Source organism: Hesperophylax consimilis, chromosome 1 (genome assembly GCF_061612785.1).
Source record: "Hesperophylax consimilis isolate HC1 chromosome 1, BYU_Hcon_1.0, whole genome shotgun sequence".
NCBI classification, from domain to species: Eukaryota; Metazoa; Arthropoda; class Insecta; order Trichoptera; family Limnephilidae; genus Hesperophylax; species Hesperophylax consimilis.
In genome coordinates this window covers 1,947,077-1,958,252 of record NC_142836.1, presented here as the reverse complement: position 1 = coordinate 1,958,252, position 11,176 = coordinate 1,947,077, and the positions used below count along the sequence as shown (strand labels likewise).

The window sequence follows — 11,176 nt, the reverse complement described above, 5'->3', positions numbered from 1 at the left end:
AATCAATATGAAAATCGTCTAGTCTAGGTAATCTTACCACGAATCGCCTCTGTTGTGACCTGTTTGTTCACTTGGAAATGGCTGGTATAAATCAAATAAATTTTACCGAAATCTACCTTACCAGGCCAATAGCTGGACTAATAAAACAACAAAAAGAAATATCTATTTGTATATTTTTATGAATTTCTCAACGTAAATACCCTTCAGTTGTCAAGTTCTACAGACTCAAAAATAGTTTACAAAAAGTTGTTCAGGTCCACACACAACATTAAGAGTAAAAAAAAAGTTTGCCAGAGTTCTGACATAATAAAACTGTTTTTGTTAACATCTATATTTTTCCAAAAAAAAGTTTACCAACGAAGAAAATAAGAAGATCGTAAATAACAGTGCTTAGCCGAGTAATGTTGGATAAACTTTAACCCCTGGTTAAATAGTAAAATATGCACGGAGACACTAAACCAACGACGCGACGGTCGGTTTTGTAGTAGTTTTATAGTACCTAGTCACATCCACTGACCTGATTCCATGAAAAACTCGTGTTCCTCAAACGAGATATTTAATATTCCCGAGTACGATACCCTTTCAGATTTATTTACGATTTAAGTAGATACCTTTGAATTGACAGATTACATAGTATTTAGGAACAACTTATTCTTTTTTAATTTATTTTAAAGGTTATGCACATCAATGTAATATAATATTGAAGAACAAGATAATGCTAATAGGTCTAAACGAAACATTAAACATTACAGATAAAGACACAGAAAAATTAAAAGATAATGGTCACAACTAAGAATCGAACCCAGGATCTCTTGTTTTACCTGGATAGGCGTCTTGACTATTGTTGCTAAACGCCATATAATTAAAAATTGGATTTGTTAATCCGAGACACTATCTAGGTTACAAACCAATTTCATTAGAAATTTTGTTTCCATATAAAAAGGTAGATGCCAAAAATAAGGAAAAAAATATAGTTTTTTTTCTTCTTTTCTTTCCCGGTTACGAATAACCTGACAATATTTGAAAATCTCTTACTACCACCACAGTAAGCGGAAAATGTTGCTTGTGTTGTGATGGAGGACTTAGCCAGCCTTGATATTGAACACACACATGGGTGGGATCCAAATGCGATGTTAAATCAGCCACCAACCGGTCAATTGTTAATTCTGAATTTGAAATATGAATTATTAACACCTCGACTCCGGTGATGAGTCTGATTTGACCCAGTGTTTTTTTAAATAAAAGATTTTGCCGCAAATATCTTGTTTAGGCTAATTTACTTTTGTCTATTCTTTCATCAAATATTTACGCACATTTCGACTTAAAAATGATTAAAATCGGACACGTTTTAAAAAAGTTATTAGAATAATTGTGTATAAAAACACCCAAAAACTCCATTTCTTCAGTTGAATTCGAGCAGCCGACGAAACAGCATATCTCTTGCTCTGTCCTTCCGTCTTTGTCTCTCAGTCCCGCGCAGATGTTGTCAACCATTCAGGCACATTTCTAGTATTGTGATTTTTGTTTGTGACTTTGTTTAAAAAGCCCTTTAATTTCATCATTTCAGCCGGGTCAATCTGGACCCACCATCGCCGCATGTGTTTTATTTTGAACCTCCGGGTATTACGTGTTAATAAATAGGTCCCAATGATCCTGCTGGTTAAGATTCCTATCCCGGTAAGACAAGAGATCCTGGCTTCTATTCCTAGTTGTGACCGTTATTTTTCTATTTTTTATTCTAGTGTTTCATGTTTCGTTTAGATTTTTTAGTATTATTTTCTTCTTCAACGATAAATAATATTAGTTAACTTTTAACATTTGCAACAACATATATATATATATATATATATGTATCCGCGTTTACCCGTGCGTCTTCTAAGGGAGATGGAAAACGAATTGATATTGATATTATTGTTTCAGTGAAAGATATTTGTATAATTTTGGATCCAGGTAGAAATTTAAACCACTTATTTCGCCAGAAATGTTTATTGCAGAAGAGGAAGAAAATTATAAATCAACCTATTTATTGACTTTTAGCAGGGGAGCATTTATGGCGACATCTATTGAAAAAACTATCAACTTATTTATTAACTTCAGTCCGTTGGAAAGGCAAGCATATACACACAGCGACATCTATGCAAAGCCAACCAAACTCCAATTTCTAACATAAACTCCCCCCGAAAAAAGGATTGGAGGTCATTTTTTCTGAAACAAACCCCAAAACATAAGAATAAAAATTAAGCAGCTAAATATCTACATATATGCCAAAATTAATTTGGAAGAAACAAAAATAGTAATTATTTACTATTACTGTTAATACAAAAAAAAATTGATTAACAATAAATATTTGAAATAATAGGTAACCTATTTCTAAGCATAAGTTTAAACATAAGACTACTCTAAAAACGAAATGACAATTTCAAACTAACTCAAATTATACAAATTAATTATGAGATTAAAATTATTACTTTCGTTCAAATCAAATTCATGCAATTCACTAAGCTATTCTATACTATAATTTAACAACTAAGATAATTCCAATAACCTTGTTCTAACAGAAATCATAACAATAATCAAACATAAAACAAATAATATAGACAACACAACATGGAGCGCTGGTTTCCTGGTCATCCTTCTTAAGGGTTTGTGTTTTTCTATAGTTCATTACCACATTTATAATTAGTTTCTTCAGATGTATTTGTGTAGTTTGAAATTACATATAGCCAGCAGGCTATCTCGGTTTATAAGCGTTCATTTTTAAAGTGTTTTTTTTTTCTTGGTATATACGGATCTACAATCCTTTTTTTTATTTTGTACATTTTTTATCAAACTCGCAAGTTTTATTGTTATCCACTTTTTTATGCACTGTTTTTACCTTTTATTTATTATTATTTCTTCCTTATCTTCTTTTAATTTATTATTATTATTTTTTATTTTTATTTATGATAATACACAAAAATTTTATATTGTTTTTATCACGAAACTTTTTATATTGTTTTGCACAAAACCTTTTTTTATTTTGCGCTTACTCAGCGTCTGGTCCGTTGGGTGGGGGTGTCGACATTTTCAACTCCTCGTTGTCATCTATTGGCAACAGACAGATCTTTGATATGGCCCTCTGGATGATGCCTTTCGACGTGATGATGGTCGCCACGCGAACTCTTCCATCAGCGCCAGGATGAACGGCGCTCACACGTCCCAGCCTCCAGTAGCAAGAAGGGACGTTGTCCTCCTTTATTACGACCATGTCGCCAGACCGCATCTGCCTTTGATTCCTATTGGTCCATTTGCTTCTGGTTTGAAGTTCTGCTAAGTACTCCTTCCGCCACCTCGACCAGAAAAATTGTACAATCTGGATTAGTTTTTGGTAATTGTTTAATCGATTGAATGTGATATGTTCCAAATTTTGTTCTGGAATCGCCGCCAAACTAGTTCCTATTAGAAAGTGACCGGGAGTCAAGGGATTAAGGTCATAAGGATCATTTGATAAGGGAGACAGTGGCCTGGAGTTTAAGCAAGATTCAATTTGACACAACACCGTATTAATCTCTTCATAAGTTAATGAAGCGATACTGGTTATTCTTTTTAAGTGATGCTTAACTGACTTTATCCCAGCCTCCCAGAGCCCCCCAAAGTTCGGCGCACGAGCTGGTATAAATTGCCATTGTATTCCTAATGTGGATAAATAATTATCAATTTTATCATTAGACATATTTAAAAAATTATAAATTTCTCTTAGTTCATTATTAGCCGCTTTAAAATTGGTTGCATTGTCCGAGAACATTTTGCTTGGTCTACCACGACGCGAGATAAACCGTTTCAAAGAGTTTAAAAAACTCTCTGCGCTCAAGGACAGCACAGCTTCTAAGTGCACGGCTTTAGTGACCATGCATACGAACAAGCAAATATATGATTTAACGCTATGTGATTTTCTGTGAATACCCGACTTTATTAATATTGGTCCACAGTAGTCCACTCCTGTTATCTGAAATGGCCTACATTCAGTTATTCTTTCAGCTGGTAGGTCGGCCATCAACTGCTGTTCGGATTTGGGATTACATCTATAACAAATTATACATTTTTTTATTATTTTTTTTACAACATTCCTTCCCTTAATCGGCCAAAATTTCATTCTAATCAACGCCAATAATGACTGCGTTCCCGAGTGTAAGTTCAAGTAATGATAGTGTTTTACAATTAGCTCTGTTAATTTATGATGCGAAGGTAACAAAATTGGGTGCTGCTGGCCTTCGGTTACCATTTTACCTTTGGAGAGCCTTCCCCCCACACGAATTAGATCCCTTTCAATAAAAGGATCTAATGACTTTAGTGCACTATTCCTAGGTATATTACTTCCATTATTTAAAGCTCGAATTTCGTCTCTGAAACAGTATGATTGCGCCCGAGATATTAATTTGTTTACTGAATTTTCCAACTCACTCACTGTCAATTTACTATAGCGGCGCTGCGAAGGGTTTCTACAATTAAAAATAAATCTATTAATGTATGCTGTTACTCTCTGTAATTTGGAAAAATTGGAATATCTATCAAAAATGTCCCAGTCCTGTTTCACAGCAGACAACAGTGCCGAGCTTGTTTTGATCTCTGGTGGATCAATACAAAATGAGTTGGAATTTGGCCAGCACGCTGAATCCAACGTCAGCCAACCTGGACCATGCCACCAAATGCGGGAAATTAATAACTGTGAAACGCTGATTCCTCTGGAAAGCACGTCTGCTGCATTGTCTTCTGACCGTACATGGTTCCATTGCTCCGGCTGACTGGTTTCCTGGATTTCCGCCACTCTATTAGCAACGAAAGTGTTCCATCTTACCGGCTGATCCCTGATCCAGCACAGTACTATTTGGGAATCACACCAGTATGTAGTAGGTATATCCGGAGTACATAGAGCATCTTTAATGTAATTCACTAGTCTTGTCAGTAATACGGCTCCACATAATTCTAACTTGGGTAGAGAAACACTTTTCAAAGGCGCTACCCGTGATTTGGACATTATCAAATTGGAGTACTTCTTACCCAATTTGTCAGTAGACACCATATAAACACAGGACGAATATGCCTTTTCTGAGGCGTCACAAAATCCATGTAGCTGTAAATTTACATGATATTGACATATTATCTTTCTACCTATTCTTAAATTATTTAATTGAGGCAGTTCATTCACATATGCTTCCCATGTCTTCAACATATCATATGGAATAGGCTCATCCCATTGAAGCTTTGCCTGCCACAATTTTTGCATCAATAATTTAGCAATAACAGTAACAGGACCTATTAATCCTAATGGGTCAAATATGGACGCAATGCATGACAGTATTTGTCGTTTGCTATTAATTGAATTTTTTAATAACTTCACTGTGTATAGGAAATTATCCTGCTGATTGTTCCAAGACAGGCCTAATATTTTGTTGTCATTTGAATCTGTGCTAATAATCATATCTGACATGCTTTTTTCCTTCGAACATAACGAGGGCAAATTCGACCGCCATTTCCTTAAGTTCATCCCAGCGGATGCCATGATAGATATTAGTTGTTCTTTAATTATTAAACAGTTTTCTTCAGTTTCATCTCCAGTAATTAAATCATCCACATAAAAATTATTCTTTATAATCTGACTGACCTTGTGGTTTGATGATATATTTTCATTTCCCAGCTGCTGGAGGCATCTAGTTGCTAAAAATGATGACGGCCCCAGACCGTAGGTAACGGTGTTAAGTCGATAATGCTGAATTTCCTCCTCCGGGAAATTTTTCCATACTATTCGCTGTAGATCTCTGTCTTCGGGTCGCACCAATACTTGCCTGTACATTTTCTCAATGTCGGCTGTTATCGCGTACTGGTGTTTTCTGAAACATATCAATTGTGCGGCTAAATCTTTCTGTAAAACAGGTCCTATCATGAGAGCATCGTTTAACGATATACCATTGGATGATTTTGCTGAACCGTCAAATACCACTCGAGTCTTAGTGGTAGTGCTCGATTCTTTCAATACTGCATGATGTGGCAAATAAAAATAACAATCTTCATTAGAAGGTGCTTCGCACCGGGTCATGTGACCCAAGTCTATATATTCTTGCATGAATTCTTTATATTTTTTCATCAGGTCAGGATTTGAAGAAAATTTCCTTTGCAAATTGCAAAGTCTTTTTTCCGCCATGGGCAGCGTTTCTCCCAACTGTTTAACACAGGGGCGCTGTGGTAAGCTTACCATGAAACGACCATTGTCATTCCTTTTATAAGTGTCCTTGAAAATCTCCTCGCACGCTCGCTCCTCATGGCTCCGGTGCTTCACCGGTTGGAATTCTTCTAATTTCCAGAAGTTTTCAATCTGTTTATGGATTATATTTAATGATAGTTGACAAGATTTTACTGGCCTTTTTATTTTTGTTGTGACGATGGGTCCTGACACCAGCCATCCGAATTCAGTTCTCTGTAATATGGGTCCTGAGTCTCCATTTCGAAGTTGATCTTGCTTCATAATTTCCCAAAAGATTTCCGCTCCGAGTAGCATATCTATGGAGCTTGTTTCATAGAAGGCAGGATCCGCTAACTGAAGACCATCAGGTATGTTGGCATCCTTTTTCTGTAAAGAAATTTGCGGCAGATGACTTGTTACTTCTTTCAAAACGAGACATTCTATGTCTCTTTCATACGGTGAATAGTTCGAGAAAATTCTTAAATTTATGCTATTTTTAATATTCAATATTTTGTTTTGGATTCCGGTAATCGGTATGTTTGCCCTTTTGGGTTTTAATTGCAACCTTGTTGCAAATTCTTCTGTTATAAAATTGGACTGAGAACCACTATCCAATAAAACTCTAGCCTTAATCAAATTTCCGTTATTATTCAACACTTTAATAACGGCGGTAGGTAACAAAACAAAACTATTAGATATTTTCGTAGAGTGATTTGTAACTAAAGGTTCATTATTTGATGTTGATGGTGAATCCTTATCCTGAGACTTCGAATTATCTGTTTCCTTTTTTAAATGCAACAAAGTATTGTGCGAGTTATTTTCGCATATACGACAATTGTATTTACTTTTACATTCTTTTAGCTTATGACCCAAGCACAAACATTTCAAACACGCATTTACTTGACGTATCTTTATAATTCTATCCTTAGTATTTAATATTAAAAAATTTTTACAATTATAAACCTTATGATCGCCTTTGCAAATAATACATTTTGCCATTTGAGGCGTTAAAGAAATCATAGCTTCTTTTCGGTATTTGAAAGGAAAAGTTTTATTTTGATTAAATTTTCCTTCAGTAATTCCAGCAAATTCTAAAATCTGAACTCGATCTGATAAATATTTTATAAACTCTTTATATGTGGGTAGATTTTCTTTTGTGGCAAATACTTCCCAATGATGTCGAGTTTCACTATCTAGTTTTCGCGACAATAAATATATTAACATGATATCCCAATTTTCGGTGGGTATATTTAACTTATTTAACGATTTTAAATGTAGTTCGGATTCATCGATAAAATTCCTTAATGCTACGGAATTTTCAAATTTTATTTCAGGCAATTTGAATAATGCTTCAACGTGCTTATGTATAATAATTTTTATATTTTGATAGCGAGAAGTTAACATCTCCCATGCAGTATGATAGTTCTCCTGGTTATTTGGAAGTGAGGTTAATAATTTAGCTGCGTCACCTTCAAGGCATGATCGCAGATAATACAATTTTTGAATAACTTCTAAAGATGGATTATTATCAACTAAAGCAACAAAAGTATCCCGAAAATTCAACCAATTTTCGTAACTCCCATTAAATTTTGGCAACTCAAGTATAGGCAAACGTATGTTATGTGATGTTGTATTCTGAACTTTATTTAACAATTTATCTTTAGCCTTAGCAACAAGATTATAATATAAATTTTCAAATGCTTGCCTTTCTGTTTTGGTTAATTCTTCCGGCGAAATTGCTTCTATGTTATCTTGTAATGAGTCGAAAGTGTCTAAAATTGGTTCAAGTTTCTTCAATCTGACTTCAATTTCAGATTGCGACAAATTATCACCGTTTATATATTCATTGAACCTAGTTAATTTCGCCTTGCAAATTCCACGCTGGTTAGTCAAAGTTTTGAGATCCATTTTTAAATATCAAGAAAGGAGGTATTCACAGAACGTATTGTCAAATGATAATCACTTGTAATCAATCACTACACGTGCACTGTCCTTGATCACAGAACTTTACTAATTAACCGATAAACAATGAATTTTATCTGAATTTTATAAATGCAACAGCTCGATGGCTGTCAAAAAGGAAAAAATATGACCTGTTATTCTCTCCACAATCTCCACCGCGCATGCGTCAGCTTGCTTCGCGGCTGGGTTGGTGTTTTTACCGACTCGCGGTAACTTTCGAAATTTAAACTAACGGATTTTCAAATATAACCGCTCGTAATAAATCTTTTAAGAAATTTAAAATACTTGCTTTGTATTCTAACTTCTTTTTATATTGTTGTAACAATTATTATTGCTTACTACAATTTCGATGATGGGTATGAAATCAATTCAAACAACACTTGGTAACAATCAGCCCGATTCAATTTTAAAACAAACAAAGAAATACGGCTGTGTAATAAATCATGCTCTCCTGCCTGGGAAAATAAGGTAGGTATATGGGATATGGTCACTTGCCCGTTTTTCTGAAGATCCCCTCTGATGTTGGATGTTGAAGATGTTTGCTGGTTCTTTTATCATCCGCGATTCAATCGATAATACGGATGCGGCACGAAGGTCCAATGTATAATTTTGGATCCAGGTAGAAATTTAAACCACTTATTTCGCCAGAAATGTTTATTGCAGAAGAGGAAGAAAATTATAAATCAACCTATTTATTGACTTTTAGCAGGGGAGCATTTATGGCGACATCTATTGAAAAAACTATCAACTTATTTATTAACTTCAGTCCGTTGGAAAGGCAAGCATATACACACAGCGACATCTATGCAAAGCCAACCAAACTCCAATTTCTAACAATATTTTTAGACAATATTAGGAACATGAAATGAAAACACTTGAAATAACGCGGCGCTGTCAATAAGGTAACTAATGTTTTGAAAAATGACATTAGATACGAATCTTATGTCGGACAGCTTTATTAATTTTAGATATTTGAAAAAAGTTGCTACAGTTAAAAGTTAACGTCTTCAAAATTTGTGTTATTATTTTCAGTAAAATCTAAATTTTTTTATTACTTAAATTTACATAGTAAGAACATATTTCAAATAAAAGTTAACATGTTTTCCTTTACAAGAGTCAAAAACTCGTGCGTAAAGGGAAAAAAAATAAAAATAAAAACTTAACATACATATGTAAATAGAAGAAAAAAAATTCAAGGATTCAAAATAAAGTGAAGGATTTTTTTTAATATATAATGTAATGTAGTGAGATGTCATCGACATTCTAATTCGCTAAATTATTTAAGGTAGTGAAATTCATTTTATTTTTAAATTTATTATAGTCCGGTTCTAACCTTATCTCTGTCGTTAGTTGATTAAACCACACCACTCCAGTGTACGTGTAATAGTGTTGTGCAAAACTGGTGTGCATTAATTGAGCGCATAAGCGACCCATTGTATTTTGCTTATTGCTCTCAACACGAACCATGGCATGGTGTGACTTCTTATACAGATCTTTGTGGATTTGAAGCAGCGTATTTTTTGTATATATTTTTTTAGTGGTGGGATTTGAAAAGTTGTGAGGTTGGGTAGTCTGATGGTTTTTTTACTAAAATTTTTATAAACAGCCTTTGAGTGATTTCCAGCGGTAAAAGTGATGATTTGTAAGCTCCCCCCCATGCAACGATACCATACTGTATTGTTGAATGGGCTAGAGCGTAGTAAATATTTTTAAGAATTTCGTTGCTTTTAAATTTTATTTAGTCCCATCCTCTCTCATAATCTTCCATATGTCTCAGCGTGTCCCAATTTTGTTGGTTTATTTCAGCGGCCTTCATCCAATTTATCCTCGCGCACCTTCTTGATTTTTTTCCCACCTTTTTCCGAGGCGGCCCAATTGAAGTCCTTACTCTAGAATTGTCCTTAAAAAGTTATTTCGTAAACTAGACTATGATTACCCGCAACTATTGATTGCCCACTCTCACTTTGACGGTCCTTTTGTCACTAACATAAATAAATATCTATTCGTTCAATGCGAATCGACAAACCACCATATTGACGAAAACAGCAATATTGTTGAAAAGTGAAATCAGATTTAGTAAAGGTATTTCTTATGAACTTAACATATTTGTATTGATAATGAAACAAAAATAAACCTAATATACTATAAAACAATAATATACTTCCTCAACGCGAAGTGAAAGACCTAGAAAATCAGGGAAGATATTAAATGGACAGCTGCAAAACACCATTACGAATACCTAGGCACAAAGCTATTTAACTCCATCTTTTATTTTTTTACATCGCTAAATTCAAATGTGACAATGTGACCGTAAATATATTAATTATTATTTTTTTGATAAATTAATGTTTTTAAGACAAGATTTTATTTATGCATAGCACAAAGGATAACAATTATTTTTATAAGCAATAATTGTTCGCCTGAAACACTCATCCACATTGAAAAAATCTCCTGATAAAAAATACATGACGCCAACGAGACTCGAACCCGTGTCCATTCGATTTCCGGTCGAAAGCTCTGACCACTGAGCTATGGAGGCTTATCTCTTACCCGCGAAATTATTCAATATATGCTAGTGTTTCATTCAACAATTACTGCTTGTAACATTTTTTTTTTTTTTTTTTTGTTGCATTTTTTTTTTTTTTTTTCACCTGAGAACAACCAACTTTATTTTATATGAGAAAGGATTGAATGAACAATTATTGCTTATAAAAATAATTAGTAAATATATTAATTTCTAGATAAGTACGTACCAAGAACCTGTTTTGAAGAAAGAAATAATAATGTAAAATAATTTAGTATAATTTGGCATGCTTACTTTAAATATTTTTATTTCTATTTTATAATATCTTTTTATCAATCAGTTTTATCTTTATTTTTATTTCTAATATGGTTTCTGTAATATATTGATTTTAAAAATTTTTATTTTCCAAAAATCTCCTTTTCCCTTATGTTTTATTATTGTTATTCTTACATAAATCATGTACGATTTCCATA

At 33.8% G+C, this 11,176-nt stretch overlaps 1 protein-coding gene across 2 annotated transcripts; it reads right to left on the bottom strand.

Annotated features, from left to right (window-relative positions):
* Positions 1-2,512: 2,512 nt before the first annotated feature.
* LOC149426103 (uncharacterized) lies at positions 2,513-8,280 on the bottom strand. Of its 2 annotated transcripts, none has more exons than XM_089636955.1 (2): positions 6,396-8,280; positions 2,513-5,867 (listed from the first exon to the last, which is right to left on the bottom strand). In XM_089636955.1, the coding sequence occupies exons 1-2, from the start codon at positions 8,123-8,125 to the stop codon at positions 3,026-3,028; spliced, it is 4,572 nt and encodes a 1,523-aa protein (XP_089493081.1). In that variant the 5' UTR covers positions 8,126-8,280; the 3' UTR covers positions 2,513-3,025. The 2 variants fall into 2 exon arrangements, with proteins under 2 accessions (XP_089493081.1, XP_089493154.1); XM_089637028.1 differs by having other exon boundaries at positions 2,513-6,604; positions 7,923-8,280.
* Positions 8,281-11,176: the final 2,896 nt, after the last annotated feature.

What these genes read in the sequence shown, in the direction of transcription:
- LOC149426103 (XM_089636955.1), bottom strand. Translation starts at nt 8,125, where the DNA reads ATGGATCTCAAAACTTTGACTAACCAGCGTGGAATTTGCAAGGCGAAA. An exon ending in GTCACAACAAAAATAAAAAG is followed by an intron (nt 5,868 to 6,395) that starts GCCAGTAAAATC and finishes GATATGTTTCAG; the next exon opens with AAAACACCAGTACGCGATAA.